At 38.8% G+C, this 21,824-nt stretch overlaps 1 protein-coding gene and 1 non-coding gene across 2 annotated transcripts in view; one reads left to right on the top strand and one right to left on the bottom strand.

Annotated features, from left to right (window-relative positions):
• The window catches only part of LOC132681143 (2'-5'-oligoadenylate synthase 1A-like), a 47,250-nt gene that overhangs the window by 8,196 nt on the left and 17,230 nt on the right, over positions 1–21,824 (top strand). The window contains exons 2-5 of the mRNA XM_060635314.2: positions 7,768–7,901; positions 15,460–15,648; positions 16,744–16,930; positions 19,651–19,841. Of these exons, the coding sequence (XP_060491297.1) occupies positions 15,490–15,648; positions 16,744–16,930; positions 19,651–19,841 (537 nt within the window). The 5' untranslated portion in view covers positions 7,768–7,901; positions 15,460–15,489. The remainder of the gene's footprint in view (positions 1–7,767; positions 7,902–15,459; positions 15,649–16,743; positions 16,931–19,650; positions 19,842–21,824) is intronic.
• Positions 7,691–7,797, bottom strand: LOC132682523 (U6 spliceosomal RNA). Its single transcript, XR_009611710.1, has one exon. It is a non-coding gene; the product is annotated as a U6 spliceosomal RNA (small nuclear RNA).

Raw genomic sequence — 21,824 nt, 5'->3', positions numbered from 1 at the left:
CAGTTCTTAATTTGAAATACTTCAAAGAAGTAAAGGTCATGGATTAGCTGAATGAAATGCTCCAGAAGTTGCGCTGTATAAACCATCAGTACAATAATACACTTGTGTATGTATGTGTGTTTGTGTGTGTGTGTGTATATATATATATATATATATATATATATATATGAAATGAGAATTACAGCATAATTGGAGCATTTGCATTAATGAGCAAACTCACACTGAGACGAACTTAGTCTCCTAGCCGTCTTGATTAAACCCAAGTGTTCCATGTTGCTATGAAGAGTAGTAGTCTCTTTCAAACACTTTGAAAAGTAATTATTTGGAAACTTGTAAAACTATTACGTTTTTGTATTTAGACACCTATACGGATCTTCACTTCTTTGAATCTGAGCTTGTGGGTGGAATTCTAAATTTGTATCATAACCTGTCTTTTGTGGAAAATTTTGAAAACAGTATGTGTAATATAATATATATGCAAATTGTGTTGTGTCACTTGTAAAGGGAAAAGGCTTATTTTTCTTTATACTTCTGATAACTTGTTTTGCATATGACCAGCACTGACTGAAAGGCATGTGTAATTGCAAACACTGTTGCTTTTTCTTTTTTGTGAAATGAAAATAAAGTATTTAAATATAAATACTGTGTGGACTATTTGGATAAATAAATTGTATATATAAAGTGGTACATCTTCTCAGATTATATACTCTACAAGGGTAATGACTGTATTCACTGTATTGCATTATTTGTTTTTTACCCCACTAGTACCCCAGTATCTCTACTGCCTGTAACTCAAGGTTTCTCAGGCTCACACTGTTTGATATCTGGGGCTCTCCCGTGCATTCTGTGATGACTAGCAGCATCCTTGGCCTCTAATGCAAGTAGCAAATATGGGCTAATGGAACTTCCCCCACCCCCAGTGTGACAACGAAAAATGTCTTAAGACATTGCCAAATTTCTCCTGTGATGGGGTGGGGTGGGGATTAAAACTTTCAGTGGATGCATGGAGAAGGGGGCTCAGTAATAGTTATATGAACTGTAGGGCAAGTATTTACTTTTTAGACTGAATTGCTTCCTATAAACACCCAGTACCAGTTGATACAGTAATAATTCAGTACCTAAATCAGAATGAGACATGTAACTACTTATGCCAGTGAAACCAAGGAACACTTACTATCTGAAGGTGAAAGGACACTAAATGTTATCAAAGGACACCCCTTGCTTTGATTTACATGTAATTGGAGTGGGAGTGCACAGCTGTTATCAAGGGACACTGCGATAGTTATGTTCCTGGTCATGTCTACAAAAGGAGTTTCTCTGTTCTAACCCCATGAGTAATCTTGAGAATTGAGAATTTCTTAGGCTTCCAGATATGAGAACTAGAACCAATATTCTCTTCCAGTAATTGTTAGGGCTTAAAGTTGGGCATTTTAGAGCAAATACAGTGTCTCTTAATCCCTTTACCCAAAAACCTGTTTCTGGGGACACAAAGAAACCTTGAAGCCATACCTTCTTACAATCTCCTATGGTGATCATTAATATATTGGAGAATCAACAAAGTGAAGGCAACCCACTGAATGGAGAAGATATTTGCAAGTGATCTGTTTAGAGGTTAATATCCAAAATATATGAATAACTTCTACAACTCTACACTAGAAAACCAAATAATCTGATTAAAATGGGCAGGAGACCTGAATAGACATTTTTCTAAAGAAGACCCGATAGCTAGCCAACAGATACATGAAAAGATGATCAACGTCACTCATCATCAGAGAAATGCAAATAAAAACCACAATGAGATATCACCTTACACCTGTCAGAATGGCTAATATCAAAAAAAAAAAACAGGAAATACCAAGCGTTGACAAGGATGTGGAGAAAAAGGAACCCTCATGCACTTTTGGGGATGTAAATTAATACAGCCACTATGGAAAACAGTATGGAGGTTCCTCACAAAATGAAAAATAGAATTACCGTATGATCCAGCAATTCCACTACTGGATATTTATCCAAAGACAATGAAAACAATAATTTGAAAAGATATACATATCCCTATCTCTATTGCAGCATTATTTGCAACAGCCAAGACATGGAAGGAACCAAAGTATCCCCTTGATAGATGAATGGATAAAGCTGTGGTATGAACGTTATTCAGGCATAAAAAAAGAATGAGATCTTTCCATTTGTAACACAATAACCTAGAGGTTATTGTGCTAAGTGAAATAAGACTGAGAAATACCATGTGATTTTGCTTATAGGTGGAGTCTAGAAAACAAAGCAAAAACACACCCATAAACACAGAGAACAAACTGGTTGGTGGTTGCCAGAGGGGAGAGAGGTAGGGGCATGGGCAAAATGGGTGAAGAGGAGTGGGAAGTACAGGTTTTCAGTTACAGAATGAATAAGTCATGGGGATGAGCGATATAGCATAAAGAATACAGTAAATGGTATTGTAATAATGTTGTAGGGTGACAGGTGGTAGCTAAACTTGTGAGCATATGTATGGAGCGGTTCAATCACTATGTTGTACACCAGAAACTAATGTAGTATTGTGTTGTCAACTAAACTTCAATAGGTAATAGTAATGTACTGGGGTAATGTTCTTAGGAATTTTGATTTTGATCAAATCTTCTGGTTACATTTTTTGTACTTTTTTATTCATGGATATCTGCAGTAAACAGTTGAACTAAAACCCATTATAAATGTAGAGAAGAGGGGCGACTGAGTGGCTCAGTCGGTTGAGCATCTGACTTTGGTTTAGATCATGATCTTGCTATTTGTGGAATTGGGTCCTGTGTTGGGCTCTGTGCTAAGAACTCAGAGCCTGGAGACTGCTTCGGATTCTCTGTCTCCCTCTCTCTCTGCCCCTCACCCAGTCACTCTCTTTCTCTCTCAAAAATAAATACACATTAAAAAAAAAAAACTTTATTTTTCAAAATCATTTTTAGAATCCATGCACAGGAGAGTTTGATTTGGTTATATTTTCTTTTTGCTTTACTTCAATTCATACCATAAAGCCCTACACACCTCCTGCAACACACACACACACACACACACACACACACACACACACACATACACACACACACTCAAGCATCTAGTGCTTCCTAAAACTTGTGAGTTGAACAATTGACTTACATGCTATACAGGAGTGTTATTACCAGAGAGCAAAAACATACTTTAAAATCATCATCACAGCCTACCTTCTATAGTCAATAATTAGTGATATGTTTCCAATGCTTTCTGCTTGTTCTTCATTTTTACTATGTACTTCATTTTCTTATGGATGGCCATCCAATCGATTATGTGATTGTGATTTCTATTGTTGGCTGAGCTGAATTATAATCAGGACTTTTGCTTATACATCTAAAAACTTTTATTCTTACTATGCCGCTCATTTTTTTTGAAGGAAGAATGTAATGTAACATAGTAAAATAACCAAATAGAGTGGTGAAAGTAGATGACGTTGCCATAGTTGAACTGTTGAGCAGGCCACACCAGGAGGCAATAGATTCAAAGAAGTCAGGGACAGACAAGAAGCCATGTCACCTTAGGAAAGGCTTATTTATAAAGGGGACTCGGCGTGTTGCTTATTCACATGCCATTTGTATAGAAGCCAAGTGTGGGAAACAAGAAGCCCTTTTGTTCCATGTTTTCTCATGCTGCTCATCTATGTGAACATAGCCCATGTGATCCTTGGTTGCTTCATCAGGATTGTACATTGGCTGCCCTGGTATTTATGGCTGAGTATATCTTCATTTACTTTGCCTCCTAGCCTTTTGTGATTTTTAACTTGACCAAATGCTTGGAATGTTAGTATTTTTACATGGTAGCAAAAGGCAATGATTTCTAGAAATTTAAATATTTGAAATGCTATGGAACATAGACTGGCATCAATCAGGACTGGAACTGGTTCCTGGTACAGTGATTTTCCACTTGTCTCTTAATTCCTATTAGCCTCAGTTGTCTCCATTAATAAAACAGAGATACTGCCTACCTTGTGAGGTTGTTAGCATTAAATAAAATATCTATAGGGTGTCTCTGTGGCTCAGTGGGTTAAGTGTCCAACTCTTGGTTTCGGCTCAGGTCACGACCTTACAGTTCTGGAGTTCGAGCCCTGTGTCACGCTCCGTGCTGAGAGATTCTCTCTCTCTCTCTCTCTCTCTCTCTCTCTCTCTCTCTCTCTCTCCCCCCCCCCTTCCTTGCTTGTGATTTCTCTCTCTCAAAATAAATAAATAAATAAACTTAAAAAAATAAATAAATAAAATATCTATGAATTACCTAGTACAATGCCTGTAAATATAACAGTGACATGGTAAATACCACTGCCATTGTTAAAACTGCCTGCTGTTTTCTGGGGTGTATGGATGTTAACACCATCAGTTACAGATGGAAATGAGTTTTTTAATTGAATATGGTTATATAACTTGCCAGTTAGGAAATTAGGGAAATACTTTCAGTCTAATCCTCTTTGTAAATTTAAGCCTTAAATATGCAGATTTAATTTGAGAGTTATTGTAGTACATTAGAAAAAGGATGAAGTTATATAGATTTCACTGAATTTGGTTAATTATAAATAAGTATGAAATAAAATCTTGATTATTGCCTAATGCAGTGGTGGTAATGACACCTATTTTGCAGTAATAACATCAGGTACAGGTATACAGGAAATAGATCTGGTACTTCGTATATGCTCGTAAATACTCCTTTTTTTCCTTTCAATAATTTATTTGCCTTCAGTATGCAAAACAATCAAGCATGTACGAGTGTCCATTCTACCTAGAAAATATTGTGTACAACTTTGGGCATGGCAGAGAAATTGGCCAAATGTGTTAAGATCTCTCTTAGTGCTAGAAAGAACTTTCCATATGATACAGTCTAATTGCCTAATTTTACTGATAATGTAAAGGAACTCAGAAGCTCTGCCTTAGCTATGACCCCCAAATATAACATTATATGTTAAATTTGTATATGTGTTTGTATTAGAAAAAGTTTGTGTCGCCTTTGAGAAAAAGGATGTGCAAATGCCTACAGGATACTATTTCCTTGGAAATAAGAATATTAGAATTTACTGTTGAAAGAGGTGTTTCATTTTAACATAGAGTGTGGAGCTAAAACTATCGTAATATTTTAACTTTAAACTCAATAATGTGAACAATCTACCATGATTTCAAAAGAGTAGATATATGGTATATTATCATATGCCCTTTTTTGTCTGTTTGAACTAAGTGGGTACAAGAAAGTAACCTCTCTCGGGTGGAAGATGCTAATGTCAGGGAGGTTCAGAAAGACTTCTCTCCCCGCCAAGGGAAATATCAGGGAAGAGGAAGGGGTGGTTAAAACAGTGGTGAGGTGCCAAGTGCTGTAATGGTTGATAGCTTCACCAACTACAGGTAGAAGATGAGGATGAACCATTTTCCTAAAGTAGTTTGAAGTCAGCCTGAGATGGGCCTTTTGTCCTTGAGTGGGCTGTAGAATCCTTGACTGTGGGTGCTGACTGCTGTCTTTCTTATGTTTCTACAGACTCCCTGTTGCCAGAAGGTCAGGAACTTAAGGAAGTTTACAGTCGTGGGAAGAGACAATATTAAAACACAGTTTTAAAACCATCCACTTGACATATTTAGTCTTTACTGGGAATTGGGTAGGGGGAAATAACCTGGATGTCAGTTGACCTTCCTCTGCCCTGCATCCATGCCCATGGTCTCTTTTCTGCCTTGAGCAAACCTGGGCTTAGAACCTAATACCTCTTTAAGATTCCTTCCCACAAACTCACTATAGCCAAAGCATTACTGAACAATGCAGATTTTCCCTAGGATTCTATAGGGGAGAATCTCTCACATGCCACAACAAACAGCTTCATCATCACTTGATATTTCTCTTCTCCAGAGCCTCTCCTTTACCCTGTTGTTTCTGTGGGATCTTTTCACTTCCTGTAATCATCCAAAACATGCATGCACACAGCCACACAGATACACACACGTGCACCTTGCTGACTGCTCACTCTTACTCCTAGACATCTCCTTGAACTTGAAATGTCTCTCCTCCGTGGCATTGCACTTTGGCCGCCTCACCCAGATGCACATGGCCAAGTGCGTCAGGAGCTCAAGGAAACTAATGGCCTGCAGTTAGCAGCTGGTCCCTTGATTTAGTGGACCCGTACAGACGGCTTTTTGCTATTTGGACATACTCCTTGGAATCTTATCCCTTACTCAAAGCAGCTTATCAACTCTTTATTTCAAACAAGCACATTGTTCTCATAAAAAGAAACTTTATCTCTCTCTTTTGACTGGCAACCAATTTCTTCCTGTTTTTCTAAGCTAATATGAAAATTGGCTTATAATATCTGAGCACGTCCTGACTTTGGGTGAGAGAAAGCAGCCATAAGTTGAACCGGTAGAAGAAGGAAGCCAGGCCATGTTTCTCAAATGTTTTTTATGGCCCATTCACTCAATAAATATTTGTAATCATCCACTATGCACCAGGCCTTGTGCTAGGTGGGTACATGATGCCTGACTCTAATGTGAGCAGCTGGCTGCAGCTGGGAGAATGCCACCTGGACTTTATAAACACTGGCTGCGTGGTGGGTGGTAAATAGTTGAGGGCAGTTGGGTTCATGAGGAACAGAAGTGAAGGGCGTCCCCTGGGAGGTTTTAAGCTACGATGTAGGTAGTTCTGCAGCCACCTCAGAAACAGCAAGCGCCTGGAGTGGAAGGGGGTGGGGATGGGGGTGGGGACACTGGCTCCCCAGCCAGAATTCCCCCTCCACTCCTGTGGGTGTGTGGTGCAATGTGAAAAACGGAGACCTCTCCCCAGATGCTGCATGAGTGCCCACACGTCCCGCCTCATGTCACTGATTGGGAACCAAAGACACTTGATTCGCACTGAGGAACCACACAGGTATTCATTCCTGAGGGTGTTCCAAGTGAATGACAAGAGGCTGGAAGTTAATTGCCTGTTTCAGTTTCACTCCAGGTTTCCCTTAAGTTCTAATTAGCAATAAATGAGCTTGGCTCACCTCAGCCTACGTTGTGAGAATGCTTCCTTGTCTGAGTTGCTCAGGGTAGCCAGGCAAGAACAAGGAGAGTGTTTCAAGTTAGACTTCTAAATCAGGGAGTCTCGATTACACCACAGTTCAATAAAAGGGAGAGGGCTTGTAGCTGCCTGCACGTTGAAAACTTACAGGTGAAGTCACAGAGTATGATTAATTAAACACGCCACACAGGAGACGCGCTGATTGTCTGCTTGGCTTCAGATGACAGGCACCGCGCCCCCTGTATTTCTGTCAGTGTCATCTAGCCTCAGGAATTCTAGCGGCAGTTCTGATCTTTGACCTCTCTGAGGTCCTTACCTTAAATTAAGAACAGTCTGCAGAGGTCTTTTATTTATTTATTTATTTATTTATTTATTTAACCAATGAGAACAAGCTTTCGGATGCAGCTACCAGGATTACCTAGTTAATAATAGTAATGTGATGGGTGGCCGTGGAGATGCCAGGGGGACCACTGAGGTGAGCTCTCACCTCCAAGGACAGAAGATTCGGTGAAGTCCAGGAGAAGCTGACAGGTGTGCTGGGTCCTCAGCTGCTAGAGGGAATGCTTAATTCAGTTCGGAACAGACCTCCCAAGTGACCTTTCCGAACCTTGTTTTTTGTGCTAATCCACAAAGGGTGGCGATTCACTGAGGAACTGCACAAAATACGGAATGCTTCACAAGTTTGTGTGTTATCTTTGCTGAGGGGCCATGCTAATCTTCTCTGTATCGTTCCAGTTTTAGTGTCTGTGCTGCCCAAGCGAGCATGGCAGAAGTCTTAGAACTTGTGATGCAGTGCCAGCAGTAAGTGGGTGAAAAACTCTGGTGGCTTCTGTCCTTGCCCAGTGCTCACCAGGAATGAACAAAAGCAGGTAAGAAGACTTGTTTGCTCTGAGATGGCTTAGAATCCATGCAGCCCATGTGGAAGGAATCTGAGTTGTACAGACACTAGGGAAATTTGAGTCAATCATAACAAATCCTGGAAAATGTGCTCCTGTGAGAGGACATGAAAGAAAAAATGTTTCATGAGGACTGGCCAAAAATGGAAATGCTTTTCTCTGTTTGAAAGAGATGCTTAGCTAGCTCTAAGGATTTCCTACCTGCCTTCAAGGTGGCCAAAGCTGTTATCTGATTTATGTAGCCCAGAAATCTCCAGTAGCCAAGAAATGAGTTGGGCTGTCCTGAGTAGGACTTGCTCCAGCAGGAGCCCTGGTAGGTGGTGCTTTCCCAGGACAGCCAGATTCCATCTGAGAGGAGGCAGTGCATGGACTTGGGTGGAGGCTACCCCCTCCCACAGGTGGGAAAGTGCTGCCAGGTCTCTGCAGGCAAGGAGTCTTCTCTAGGATCTGTGAAATAAAGGTTCTTGTGGGTTAGGCAAGAAGAGTGTGGTCCTCAGAGGTGTTCCTTGGTTGCCTTGCTGATGGTTGTCCTGGGTTAGCCCATCAGCCTGCTCAATCCGTACTGAGGCTGATGTACTGTTTGCCATTAAATGTGGCTCCAAAGGACATCATACTGAGTATACAGAAGAGAACTTCAGCTCAGGGTCCTCAGCCTACAGCTTCTCTGGGAAAATATCCTCTCTCACTCCCTACCAGACCAGCTCTGCAAATAGTTGGTAGAAAAACAGAAGATACATTTAGGCAAGACTAGTAAGAAGGATGGGTATTTGAAGGTATTGGGCATTGGACTTCTATTGGAGAAGGCAGTCTGGCAAACATGACCTGTGTAACTCCTGTGTAACCTTTTGTAGCTCCACTCTTCACAAGGGTTTGTTCAAGGTCATGATGTTTTGAGGCAGGTGCTTCATGATTTAGAATCCTAAGCTTATTGATGCTCCATACACTCTAGTAGTCCACTTGTACAGACTCTCCTAGGAGGGTAAGAAGCATTCCTGGGGCAGGGTAGACTCTCCCTTGCTTTATGCAGGCCAGCCAGTGGCTGGGGATGGGGTGGAGAGAGACAGGTCGATCAAATCTTATAACATCTCAAGTGGATGGTGCTACTCAGTTCCCCAAATCCTTGCATATAACTCTTCTCTCCTTTCCTACTCTGGATAAGAAATAATTTCTGGCCCTAGCAAAATAGTAGAAGCAGAAGATATCACAAGAAAAGAAAAATACAAATCAATATCCTTTATAAATAGAGATGCACAAATCAACTAAATACACAAACTGAATCCAACAATATATATAAAGTATTATCCATTATGACCGAGTGGAATTTATTCCAGGAACACAAGGTTGGTTTGATGTCCAAAAATTAATGTGATACATCATATCAATAACACATAATAGAAAATAAAAACCACATGACCATCTCACCAGATGCAGAAAGAAACACTTGACAAAAACCAACACACTTTCATGATAAAACAATAAAGTAAGATGAAAGGAGAACTTCCTGAACTGCTAAAGGGCATCAATGAATAACACATTTAGTGGTAAAAGACTGAAAGATTTTCTCCTACAATCAGGAACAAGACAATGATATCTACTCTCACTACTTCTGTGCAATATCATACTGCAGGTTCTAGCTGGGGAAATTAGGCAAAAACAAAATAAAACAAAACAAACAAAACAATAATAAAAGGCATCCAGATTAAAAAGGAATAACTAAAACTATCTCTATTTGTATATGAAATGATCTTATACATAGAAAATGCTAAAGTACCAAAAAAAAATGTATTAGAGCTAAGAAATGAACATAAAGGTTACAGAAGACAAGATCAATGTACAAAAGTCAGTTGTGTTTCTAAACAATAACAATGAATAAGCCAAAAATGAAATTAAGACACGAGTTTCATATACAATGGCATCCAAACGTTAAAAGACTCAGGGATAGATTTAACCAAAAAAGTTCAAGATTTGTACACTTAAAACTATAAAACATTGCTAAAAGAAATTAAAGTAGACCTTAATAAATAGAAAGATCCCATGTTCGTGGGATCACTGAAACACTTAAAATTGTTAAGGTGTCAATAGTCTTCAGGGCACCTGGGTGGCTTAGTTGGTTAAGCATCTGACTTTGACTCAGGTCATGATCTGATAGTTCGTGACTTCGAGCCCCAAGTCAGACTCTGTGCTGGGTTCTGTGCTGACAGCTTGGAGCCTGGAGCCTGGAGCGTGCTTAGGATTCTGTGTCTCCCTCTCTCTCTTCTCCTCCCCAACTCATGCTCTGTCTCTCTCTCTGTCTCTTAAAAATGAATAAATATTAAAAAAATTTTTTTTCAAGTGATGTCAATACTCTTCAAACTTATTTAGAGATTCAGCACAATTTATATCAGAATCCCAGCTGCCTTCTTTGTAGGAGCTGATGACCAGATCCCAAAATTCCATGAAAACTCAAGGAACCCAGAATAGCCAAAACAATCTTGAAAGGAAAAAAAAGTTGGAGGACTCATACAACACAATTTCAAAACCTTCTGTAAGGTGACAAGAGTTAAGACAGTGTGGTACAGGCATAGGGACAGACATATAGATCAATGGGATAGAATTGAGAGTCCAGAAATAAACCTATATACTTATGGTGAGTTGGTTTTTGACAAGGGCACCAAGACAATTCAATGGGGAAAAATAATCTCTTCAACAGATAGTGCTGGGACCACTAGAAATCCATATGTAAAAGAATGAATTTGAACCACTACCTCATACCATATACAAAAATCAACAATTAATTAAAATGGATATAAATGTAAGGACTAAATGTATTAAACTCTTAGAAGAAAAACAGCTGTAAATCTTCATGACCTTGAATTAGGTAATGGCTTTTAAGATATGACACCAGAAGGACAGGCAACAAAAGGGAAAATAAATCTGAGTTGATCAGAATTTAAAACTTTTGTGCACCAAAGGACACTATCAAGAAAATAAAGAGATACACCAAAGAATGGCACAAAATATTTTCAAATAATATATCTGATAAGAGCTTGGTATCCAGAATATATAAAGAATTCATATAATTTAACAATAAAAAGACAACCCACTTAAAAAGTGTGTAAAGGGGGGTGCCTGGGTGGCTCAGTTGGTTGTCTGACTCTTGGTTTGGTCTCAGGGCATGATCTCATGGTTTGTGGGTTCTAGCCCCTCTTGGGGCTCCATGCTAACAGCACAGAGCCTGCTTGGGATTCTCTCTCTCTCTCTCTCTCTCTCTCTCTCTCTGTCTCTGTCTCTCCCTCTGTCCTGCTCACACACACATTCTCTCTCAAGATAAATAAATAAACTTAAAAAAATAATAAATTTAAAAGACGGAGAAAAATTCTGAATAGACATTTCTCCAAAGGAGATACATAGTCAGCAAGCACATGAAAAGATACTCAACATCATTAATTACCAAAAAATGCAAATCAAAACTCTTTCATATTCACTTCACACTTATGAGGAGAGTTATACTCTAAAATATGGAAAATAATAAGTGTTGGTGAGGATATAGAAAAATTGGAACTCTCATACATGACTGGTGGGAATGTAAAATATAGAGGTCAGTTTAGCTTTTCCTCAAAGGGTTAAACATAGAGTTACTGTAAGACCCAGCAATTTCACTTTCAGATGCCCCAGAATTCAAAACAATGTTTATACAAAAATTTGTAGATGCATATGTGGATGTTCATAGCAACATTATTCATAGTAGCTAACAAGCAGAAACAACCCAAATGTCCACTAATTAATGCATAGGTTACTAAGGAAAGCAGTATATTCATTCAAAGAGTAATATTGACCTGTAAAAACGAAGTAATGATACATGCTACAACATGGATAAAGCTTGAAAACATTATACTAAGCAAAACGTGGGAGGAGAGAAATCTCATTGAGAAGGCCTAACAATTCAACTATTGTCTTCTTTCCTTCACTCTTCTGATCCTGGACAGCTAGTGCTGGGAATCTGAATGATGTGCTACGTCATATCTGTGAACTACAAATGCCCAACATTGCTTCAACAGCCTTTCTTAGAGAACTTGGTACTTAAGCTTATGGTTGAGTTATGTACCTCTCTACCCCTTTCACTGTAGCTCAGTCAAGGTTGATTGGACTAGGAATGAACATGTAGCATAGAGGAAACAAATCACAATTTGGGTAGATCCAGTCAAGTTCTCCAAACTTCACAACATTGGGGCTTGGAGGGACTCAATTCATTAATTCACAGTGACTGGCTGGATTTATGAAGCTGATTTTTAAGGCATACTCTGCTGCAATGGTAGAGTGACCAATTCCTTCTGGTTTTCCTGAGACTTCTATGGTTTTAACACTTCCCTGGTTTTAACACAGGTATTTTCATGGTACTGTTTTTGATTTTAGTGAGGGATAAATTTCTTAGAAAACATTCATGTGATAAAGCACAAATTAGCACAGTAGAAGCTACATCTGTATTTTAGTATATGCCAGTTTCAGGCAAACAGTTTGTCTTTTCAGGCAAACTGTTTCTAGGGCAGTTTGTCACCCTAGAAGGGCACCATTGTAGAGCACGTATACACACTTGTGCAGAAATAGACAAGGGAAGCAGAGATATGAAAGCAGAGATGTAGACGTACAGGGTCAGTCAGTGAAATCAGTGAGAACTGCGGCCTTGATTCCTGATGATTTTCCAGTTCCTTCCTCTACTCACCTATTCATCCATTTATTGGACCAAAGTTTATTGAACATTCACCCTGTTTTAGGCAATTTGGTATGGCCAGAGATGGCCTTGAGGTCTGGGTTTACTTCCCACTTTTGGATTTTCCAAGATATCCAAAACCCTTTCAATAAACTCCATTTTATGTTCAGTAGGTCTCTATTCCTTGCAAGCAAAGTATCCTTAAAATACTTGTCTGCTAAAATGATGGAGGGGACAGGGAAGAGGGCGAGAAAAGGGTGTTTCAGCCTAAAAATTCTGCAACTTTGCATCAATGTGTACACTCCCCTGTTTATGGTATATGCCAACCGGTGTCTTCCTGCAAGACCAAGTTTGGGAACAGTGACACCCATAGATCTTAATGGCTGCCAACAGGAAAGCTAAGTGGACATTTTGGACATGTGCCTTGGATGAAGAAAACTTCCAGGGTTGTTCTAAAAGTTCTCCAGTAAGTCCTGGATTTTCACGCTAGACCAGTGACTTTGAAATGTTTTTTACTTCTACCCAGAGAAAGACATATAGTAAATATAGCAGATATCACTATGGGTTATTCTATAGCAATTAAAAGGAATGGACCAGAGTATAGATAATATATATATAATATATGTATATATATTATATACATATATATAATGTATAATGTATATACATATATTATATATATATTATATATAATATATATATAACAAAAACATTTATGTTTTTATATATAATATATATTATATATAATATATATAACAAAAACATTTATGTTTATGTTTATATATATATATATATATATATATATATATATACATATAACAAATATATATATAACAAAAAACATTATAATGTTTACCTGTGGGGGAACAAGGAGGTAAGTGAAAGTGGAGGATGGGGAATTAAGAGAAATAAAACAAGAGATAGAGCTTCTGCTGACCAATGAGAGGATATGAAATAAACTAATTCGTGTAATTTAGATTTTTTAAAATACATTTTACATTGTAACCCAATACAGATATGTGTATGTTTAGCTGTAATGGATGTTTCACAAATCATTATTTACCTTCATTATGTTCAATATTCCCTACTTTGGTCTTCTTTGATTTTTTAAAATCTTAGTCACAACCCCTAAATTGTTTTCACACCTTGCTAATGAGATAGGACCTGTAGTTGGAGAACTGCACCGCACCTCAGTGAAAAGCACACTGCTCAACACTCTGTGTCTGACAAAGGCTCCAGAACCATTTAAGCACAGATGTTTTTGCAAAGAAAGGAAACAGTTTGCCTCGTTTCCATTTTTTACAGATACATTTTGGATTCAGTTCTATTTCTGTCTGAAGTTTAGAAGTACAATGTTGCAGGCCAAAAATGGTTCCCCCAGAGAAGTCCATGTCCTAATCTTAGGAAACTTTGTATTTGTTACCTTATATGGCAGAGGAGAATTAAATTTGCAGATAGCATTAAGGTTGTCAATAGCCAACGTTAAAATTGGGAGACTATCCTGTGTTATCTAGTTGCGCCCGATGGAGTCACAAAGGTCCTTAAAAGTGGAAAAGGTATGGCACCTGGTGGCTCAGTCAGTTCGGCTCCTGACTTTGACTCAGGTCATGACCTCATAGTTTGTGAGGTGAAGCACTACATTGGGCTTGGGGCTCACCGATGTCAGTGCAGAGCCTGCTTCATATCCTCTGTCCCCCTCTCTCTGTCACTCCCCTGCTTGCACTTTTTCAAAAATAAATAAGAAAACATTAAACAGTGGAAAAGGGGACAGATCAGAAAGATGCAATGTGAACAGGACTCCACTTGCTTTTGCTGCGTTGGAAGATGGAAGAAGAGAGCCACCAGCCAAGGAGTGTGGGCTGTGGGTTGACTCTAGAAGCTGGGGGGAAAAACAAAACTAACAAACAACAACAACAACAACAACAACAACAACAACAACAACAACAACAAACAAGGACATGAATCTTACCTAGAGCCTAAAGAAAGGAATTCAGCCTTACCAATGCTTTGATTTTAGCTGGTGAAACCAAATCAAACTTCTGGCCTACAGAACTGTAAGACAATAGTTTTGTATATTTAAGCCACTAAAATTTGTGGCAATGTGTTACAGCAACAGATGCAAAATAATTTATGAGTACAGTTAGAAAAGCTGGATCTATTCGATTGCTAAGAAACTGGTAACTACAAATCCCATAATTCTAACCTCTGAGGAAGGAGCTCTAAGCTTCAGATAAGTTTTACAAATGCAAGCAGAGTTGCTTGGCAACAAGAAAAATAAACAGTTTCAAGAGAAACCCACAGGAGATTGGAATCGCCAACGTCTTCCTGACTGTGTCTCTTGGTACAAACTTCTGCTTTTTATATGCTTTTAACTACTTTTAAAAATCCAGGGAGCGATTCAAAAGACATGTACAGATCATGATAATTTTTTCAAATATGGGAATTAATGGGGTGGTAAAAATTGAAGAAACAATGGCTCCTGGGGAATCCTTGAGTACTCTAAATCAGCAGATTTATATCTAAACCAGCAGTTACTAATGTCTTTTGGGTCACAGATTCACTTGAAATTTCTTTTTAGAAAAATGTGCATATATACCTATACATATTTTGCATTTGTTTTACTGATGTTACAGCCATCTTAATCTTTATAAGCCCAAGCTCACAATCAGCTTGTCTAAATAGGTATTTTCATGATATTGCATTTGATTTTAGTGAGGGATAAATTTCTTAGGAATCATGCATGTGATTGAGCACACATTAGCACATTAGAAGTAATACCTGTATTCTAGTTAACTATGAGAGACTATATTTTTTTCAAAGGCTCTTTGTTTTTGTGGTCAGTAGTTTCCAGATCTAATACTTCATTGGGAAAGGATGTGGACTCTCAAATACTACAACTGTGAGTGCTGTGGGAGTGATTTTGTCAGCTGCAAGGCTCTGAAGTATCACTTTCAACAGAAGCATTTTGGAAAAGTTCACTATGAAAAATTTGGCCAAGAAGTCCTGAGGGAGAAGCTCCAAGATCACAGTAAGGTACAAGTGGGAAAAAGTAGGGGAAAACTTGGGGTTTTCCCCCACTTTTTCTAAAAAAAAAACACTGCTTTTTATTTGTTGTTTTTGGGTATTAATTCTCTTCATGGAGATTAATTAACAAGAAAGTAGAAATTATAACAAAACTTCAGGTCCTAGGCCACCTGGTGGGATGAAGTAGTTAAAACGGCATGTCTCAGTCCTGCTATAAAGGATCTGTCTCGTAGGGCTGCTGTTAGGGACACTCAGCAGAGTTCACTGGACACGAGTGTTGTATCCAGGGCAGCTGCTACTGCTGGAATTACTTTTCCAAAATGCTTATGTAGTGACAGGATTCTCACAATCCTAGACTTTTTACTTTTTTTTTTTTTTTTAAGTTTCTTTCTTTTGAGAGAGAGAGAGAGAGCATGAGCAGGGGAGGGGCAGAGAGAGAGGGAGAGAGATACCTCACAAACTGTGAGATCATGACCTGAGCCGAAACCAAGAGTTGGCTGCTTAACTGACCGAGCCACCCAGGCACCCCTAGAATTTTTACTTTTAATGGAAGCTTAGAGGTAGATAAATATACTTTCCCTCCTTCCTCCACCTCATTTTACAAATGAGGGAACAAAGCCCCGATTAGGTTAAATGATTTTTCTAAAGCCTCCAGAGAGAATAAAAAGAGCCGGGATTTTATTCTTCTGATTTTATAAAACAAAACCTGGTGATATATATATATATATATATATACACACACATATATATATATATGTATGTATATATATATATATATATGTATATATATATATATATCTCATGTATATATATACATACATATATATATACATATATATATACACATACATATATGTATGTATATATATAGCAGATAGATATATCTTTTTTTCCCAGCACTGTAGTTCTCATGGTTCATCCATTAATCTACAGTAGTTTTCTATCTATATCAAAAGAACTAATGGGCTTTGCTATGTTTTGAAAACACAGAATGAGAATCTCTGTGCTCATGAGTGGGAACATTTAGTGAGAAGCCAAATCAAGTCCAGCAGATCTTTCAAAGAGCTCTTATAATTCCTATGTTATGTGTTTACTTTTTCTCAGTCTTTACATGACAGGTCAGCCATGGAGACACAGAAGCTCAATTGGGAAAATCTAGAAGAAAGGAATATAAAGCATATGGCTGCAGAAATATCAAAAACCTGCAGGATGTGTTCTAGGCACTTTGGAACCATCCTTAGTCGGGAGAAGCATGAAATACAAGAACATCACTTCACAGCCAGAAAAAGAGGTAAAAGAGAAGCCTGACTCTTTCTCTCTGTGTATATTTACGCAACATAGAAACCATATTTTGATTTTCCCTCAGTGCAAGGCTTTAGGGGTTGTTTCCAGGAATAGGTAATAGAGAACGATAGAGGATGAAACCAGATGTGGCTTGAGACTATCCTCTCTTGGAGTGGCAGGGACGAAGTAAAATTTTGCAAAGCCAAATCTGAAGAAGAAGCTGGGAAACCAAAGTGTCATTCAAAGAGACAACACAGTTCATGCAATTCTGTGGGCTTTCAGTCAAAAGTGGGACAGCATCAGGAATTCAGGTGGGAGTCGGGTAATGGTCTATCCATGTCAAAAATAGCCACAAAACTAAGCTTTACACCTTTTCCTCTCATGTTTGTGGTCTGTGCTCTAAACTAACTTGTGGTTGCTGGTCTATGAAAGAATTTTAATCAATATAAATTTTTTCAGGAAATAATAATTGATTCTGGATACAGAGAGTCACTGGAAAGTAATCATTTTGTGATGAACTTCCCCTAGCGTAGTATATAAGTTGGATATTATGTTTCAAGCAAAAGAATCAAAGTTTCAAAAAAAAAAAAACCCCACATAATCTGTTAACTTGGCATAATTGATAAAACTTAAACAAGAGACTATGTATCCCTTGAGTGTTGATATAAAGTCTCTTGTTACTGATTATTTCTGAGTATGTTCTGATTTCCATTATGATTTCTTCTGTGATACATGATTTATTTAAAATATGTGGTTCTTAAAATTTCTTAAAGCAAGGAGTATTTTTAGTTATTTTGTTACTGACTTCTCATTTAGTTGCATGGTGGCCAGAGAATGTAATCTGTGGGACATTAGTTGTCTGAAATGTGCTGAGTTTTATCTATAGCCGAGTATATATTCAATTCTTTCTTGTTAACTTTATTTATTTATTTTGAGACAGAGACATAGCGAGGGGGGTGGGGTGGGGGAAGAGGGAGAATTCCAAGAGGGTTCTGCACTGACAGTACCAACTTGGGGCTCAGTCTCATGAACTGCAAGATCATGACCTCAGCCAAAACTAAGAGTTGTATGCTTGACCAACAGAGCCACCCTGGCGCCCTGAGTGTGTATTCAATTCTTGTGAATGTTCCATATGTGTTTGAAAAAGAAAGTCCAGTTGAAAGTTCATTCCAGAGAGAATTAGTGAATTCTTTAAGGCACTTGAGCCCTTTTCTAGCCAGAGGCCACTCTAAAATGAATTCTCGGGGTGCTAGGGTGGGTCAGTCGGTTAAGCCTCTGACTTTGGCTGAGATCATGATGTCTCAATTTGTGGGTTTGAGCCCCATGTCAGGCTCTGTGCTGACAGCTCAGAGCCTGGTGCCTGCTTCAGATTCTGTGTCTCCTTTTTCTCTCTGCCCTTCCCCTTCTCATGCTCTGTCTCTATCTCTCTCTCAAAAGTAAAAAAATAAACATTAAAAAAATATTTTAATGAATTCTCAGTGATAATATGAATTTATTGTATAAACCTGAATGAGGGCCACTTTGTGACTGCAGATACTTAGGGATTGTTTTCCTGATCCTTCCAATGCAAAAGTTATGAAAATTTCTTTGCTGTTGAAGGGGATCAGGATATGCCAACCCTAATTATGCCAATTTGGTGTATTGATTATTTGGAGCCAAGGCAGTTGAGAAACAGTAGATACAAGAACTCCCTGCTCTCCTCCTTTCTGCCTAAAAGCAAGCCATAAATTCTCTCTCTCTCCTGTACTGAGATGAAGAGAGTAGCCTTTATCACTGATAACCTAGAGCCGGCACATGAGTGTTTCCAAACAAACCTTAATAGTTTTCTTAATAGTTAATAGAACTTAATAGCTCCCCCTGTGTATTTCCTAGTCACCTTCCCACAATTTATTGGCCTTCAAAGCTCCTGACTCCCTTCCTTCTGTCTACTCACTTCTCCACAACATATTATATTTTAAGTGGCATACAAACCCCCAAGTCTCACTGCTACTTTGAATTTTCTTTTCTTTTCTGTAAAGAGACCTATGCACATTAAAAAAATATATTAGCATCAGTAAAATTTGAATGCCTCTTCTCCTGTTAATCTGCTTTTCTCAGTTTAGTTCACACGCTCCATTCGTTGAACCTAGCAATTCAGTTATTCACTTCCTTCTCGTGAAGGATGTGGTTAGTCTTGTCAGCTCTTCTGGCTCAAAACACACACCTACGATGTCCCCATTTAAAAAAAAAAGTACTATCTCCTGATTTTTAGGTGTTGGCTCAGTTTTTTCTTTTTGAAAACACTGTGCAGGCCAAACCAAACATTCTGTAGGCAGAATATAGCCTCTGGACTGACGGTTTGAGACCTTTAATAGATGGTTTAACTTGGAATTCTGTGCCTTGGGGTCATTTTGTTGAAACTTGTTAACATATATGTTTTTCACTTAGGAACTTAAAATGATTGAGGAAAGTGGAGCAAAGATTTTTTTCCTCATACAAGAATGTCTGAATATCTGTTCAGCCATTTCTCTATAGAGACCTAGGGTTCAATGTCAGCTAAGTCTGGTGGGAGTGAAGTTTGCTGTTCACCTGATGCTCTACCAGCAGAGTCAGTTTCCCTGTTATTACAACTAGATAGTCCTGGTGATTGACTAGATGTAATTTACATATAAAATTAGATTCTTGCCTTAGACACACACATCTTTTTCTGTACAGTGAATATCAAATACTGGCCATTTCTCTATGCAGCCCAAATGTCTACAGGATTTTCACCTCATAATATGTTGGAGTGTAAAAGTCCCCAAGAGCTACAGAGATTTGCAGATAAAAATATCCGCCCTGCCTCTGGTCATCTGAGCACTGCATGTGTGGCTGAAATTGGGGCCCTGTTCAAGCTGATCCAGGATTGCTTTCCGGTGCCGGCCTCCCGAGTGATCCAGGTAATCTGAGCCAGGCCACACAGCCCTAAGGAAGCCATTCCTTCCTCATGGAGGCAATGAACGTCAACCGGGCAAGGCCACATGTTCAAAGGCCAGTGTTGCCTTCTGCATGGGGTAACACAGCTCGCAAGGAGCTCTTTGAAATGCCAGGGCAGGCTTCAGGCTGGTGGAGCAGGCACTCAACCATGCGACAGCTGGAGTCCATTAAGGTTGGCAATTTTTGCCCAAGGGATGAAAGTACCTTTACATTGGCAAGACCAAAGAATTGGCTTACACTTGACTGATATTTGTAAATGCTTAAGGGAATTTCAGGCAAAGGAGGTGAGCCTGTCCCCCAGGGCCCTGTTTCATGCTTGAGCAATCTGCCTGTGGAAGTAATTAGGTGCTGCGCTGATGGGCTCCCTGTCAACTTAAAGACAACTCGCTGAGTCCAGGAACAGTTGTCCAGAGAGCACAGAAAATTTCCTTGAAGAAAAATGGCCTGAACACAGGAAAGGAATCCAAATAGCAATGATGGTATGATTTCCCTCCCGTCCCGTTATTATTATTTTTACCATTAATACTGTCGCTGAATACTCTCTCATCCGTGTTTAGAGAAAAAAATACAGGGCAGTTCTGTGGGCATTTTATTCCGATAATTTTTCCACTCTTTCGTTTTAAAATGCACACATGGTGTGCCTGGCTGCCTCACTAGTTGGAGCGTGAGACTCCATCTTGGGGTCATGAGTTTGAGCCCTCCCTGGGTGTAAAGATTGCTTAGAAAAATTAAAAAAATAAAAAAATAAATCTTTTGAAATGATGTCAAGAAAACTACAAATGCACATATATTTGTTATAAGATCATCTTTCAGCCATAAACTTATTTAAAAGCAAAAATGATTTTTAATGTAACTCAGTAGCAAATATGATTTATGAGGATGATTAAATTCTTCCTTCAGATAGCTATGGCAATGCCTGAATATGAAACAATGTATTTTCTTCTACAGAGATAAGAGTCAGCGTTCTATTCTAGTCCTGCCTGATGCTTGCCAAAAACAGGGGCCAATGATTGATTAAGTTGCAGAATTGTTGTGCCCTTTAGTCCATTCTTGGATAGTGACAGTACACATTAGTGTATTAAGAACTCTCAGATTAAAGATGCTAAAAACTACATTTCCCATATTCCTCTGTCACTATAATTTCCTCTTCTTTTTTTTTTAAGAGAAAGAGAGAGAGTAAGCACACATGTGAGCTGAGGAGGAGCAGAGGAGCAGAGAGAGAGAGAGAGAAAGAGAGAGAGAGAAAGAGAATCCCCAAGCAGGCTTCATGCTCAGCATGGAGCTTGATCCCACAACCCTGGGATTATGACCTGAGCCGAATTCAAGAGTCGGATGCTCAACCAACTGAGTCACCCAGGCGCCCCTGTCACTGTAACTTCTAATGGGAATAGGTTTTGTAAATTAGTTGCACTAGTGAGAACCGTGTTAGGAACAGAGTTAAGTTGGGGTAGAGCTGGTAGGGCATGAGACACCTATTTTAGTCTTCATGATTAGCAGATACAGAATGACTCTGGAGCCAAGCATTGAAATGTTTTCTAACTTCATGTGAAATCACAGTGTCATTTGTGTGTCACAGTCTACCTTTGACAGATTGCTTTTGCCTTATTCGGGACATGACGGTTACCAAATCATAGGTAACAGGTTTCTTTGCTGCTAAAGAGATTCCTGGGGGACCTTGCAACCTGAAGTTTTCCTGGAGTGCTAAAGAAGGCAATAAAGTACAGTTAATTCCTTCCAGTTTGACTTTTATAAAATTATATTTAGAGAGAGATTTGAGATAAATTCTCAGTAATTATAATTACAGAACACTTATTAAAAAGCATTCAAGATCTATTTAGAAACAAGGAAAAGTAACATCCCCCAGAAACCTCAGTCGCTTGTGGTTCTAGCTCTCACAGGTTGGGTCTGTGTTAGGACACTTATGCCAGTGGCACCTGTCTAGCTGT

Source organism: Panthera onca, chromosome A1, assembly GCF_046562875.1.
Source record: "Panthera onca isolate mPanOnc1 chromosome A1, mPanOnc1 haplotype 2, whole genome shotgun sequence".
Taxonomy (NCBI): domain Eukaryota; kingdom Metazoa; phylum Chordata; class Mammalia; order Carnivora; family Felidae; genus Panthera; species Panthera onca.
Note: the sequence above shows the minus strand (reverse complement) of the source record. Positions and strands in the feature narration are given on the sequence as shown.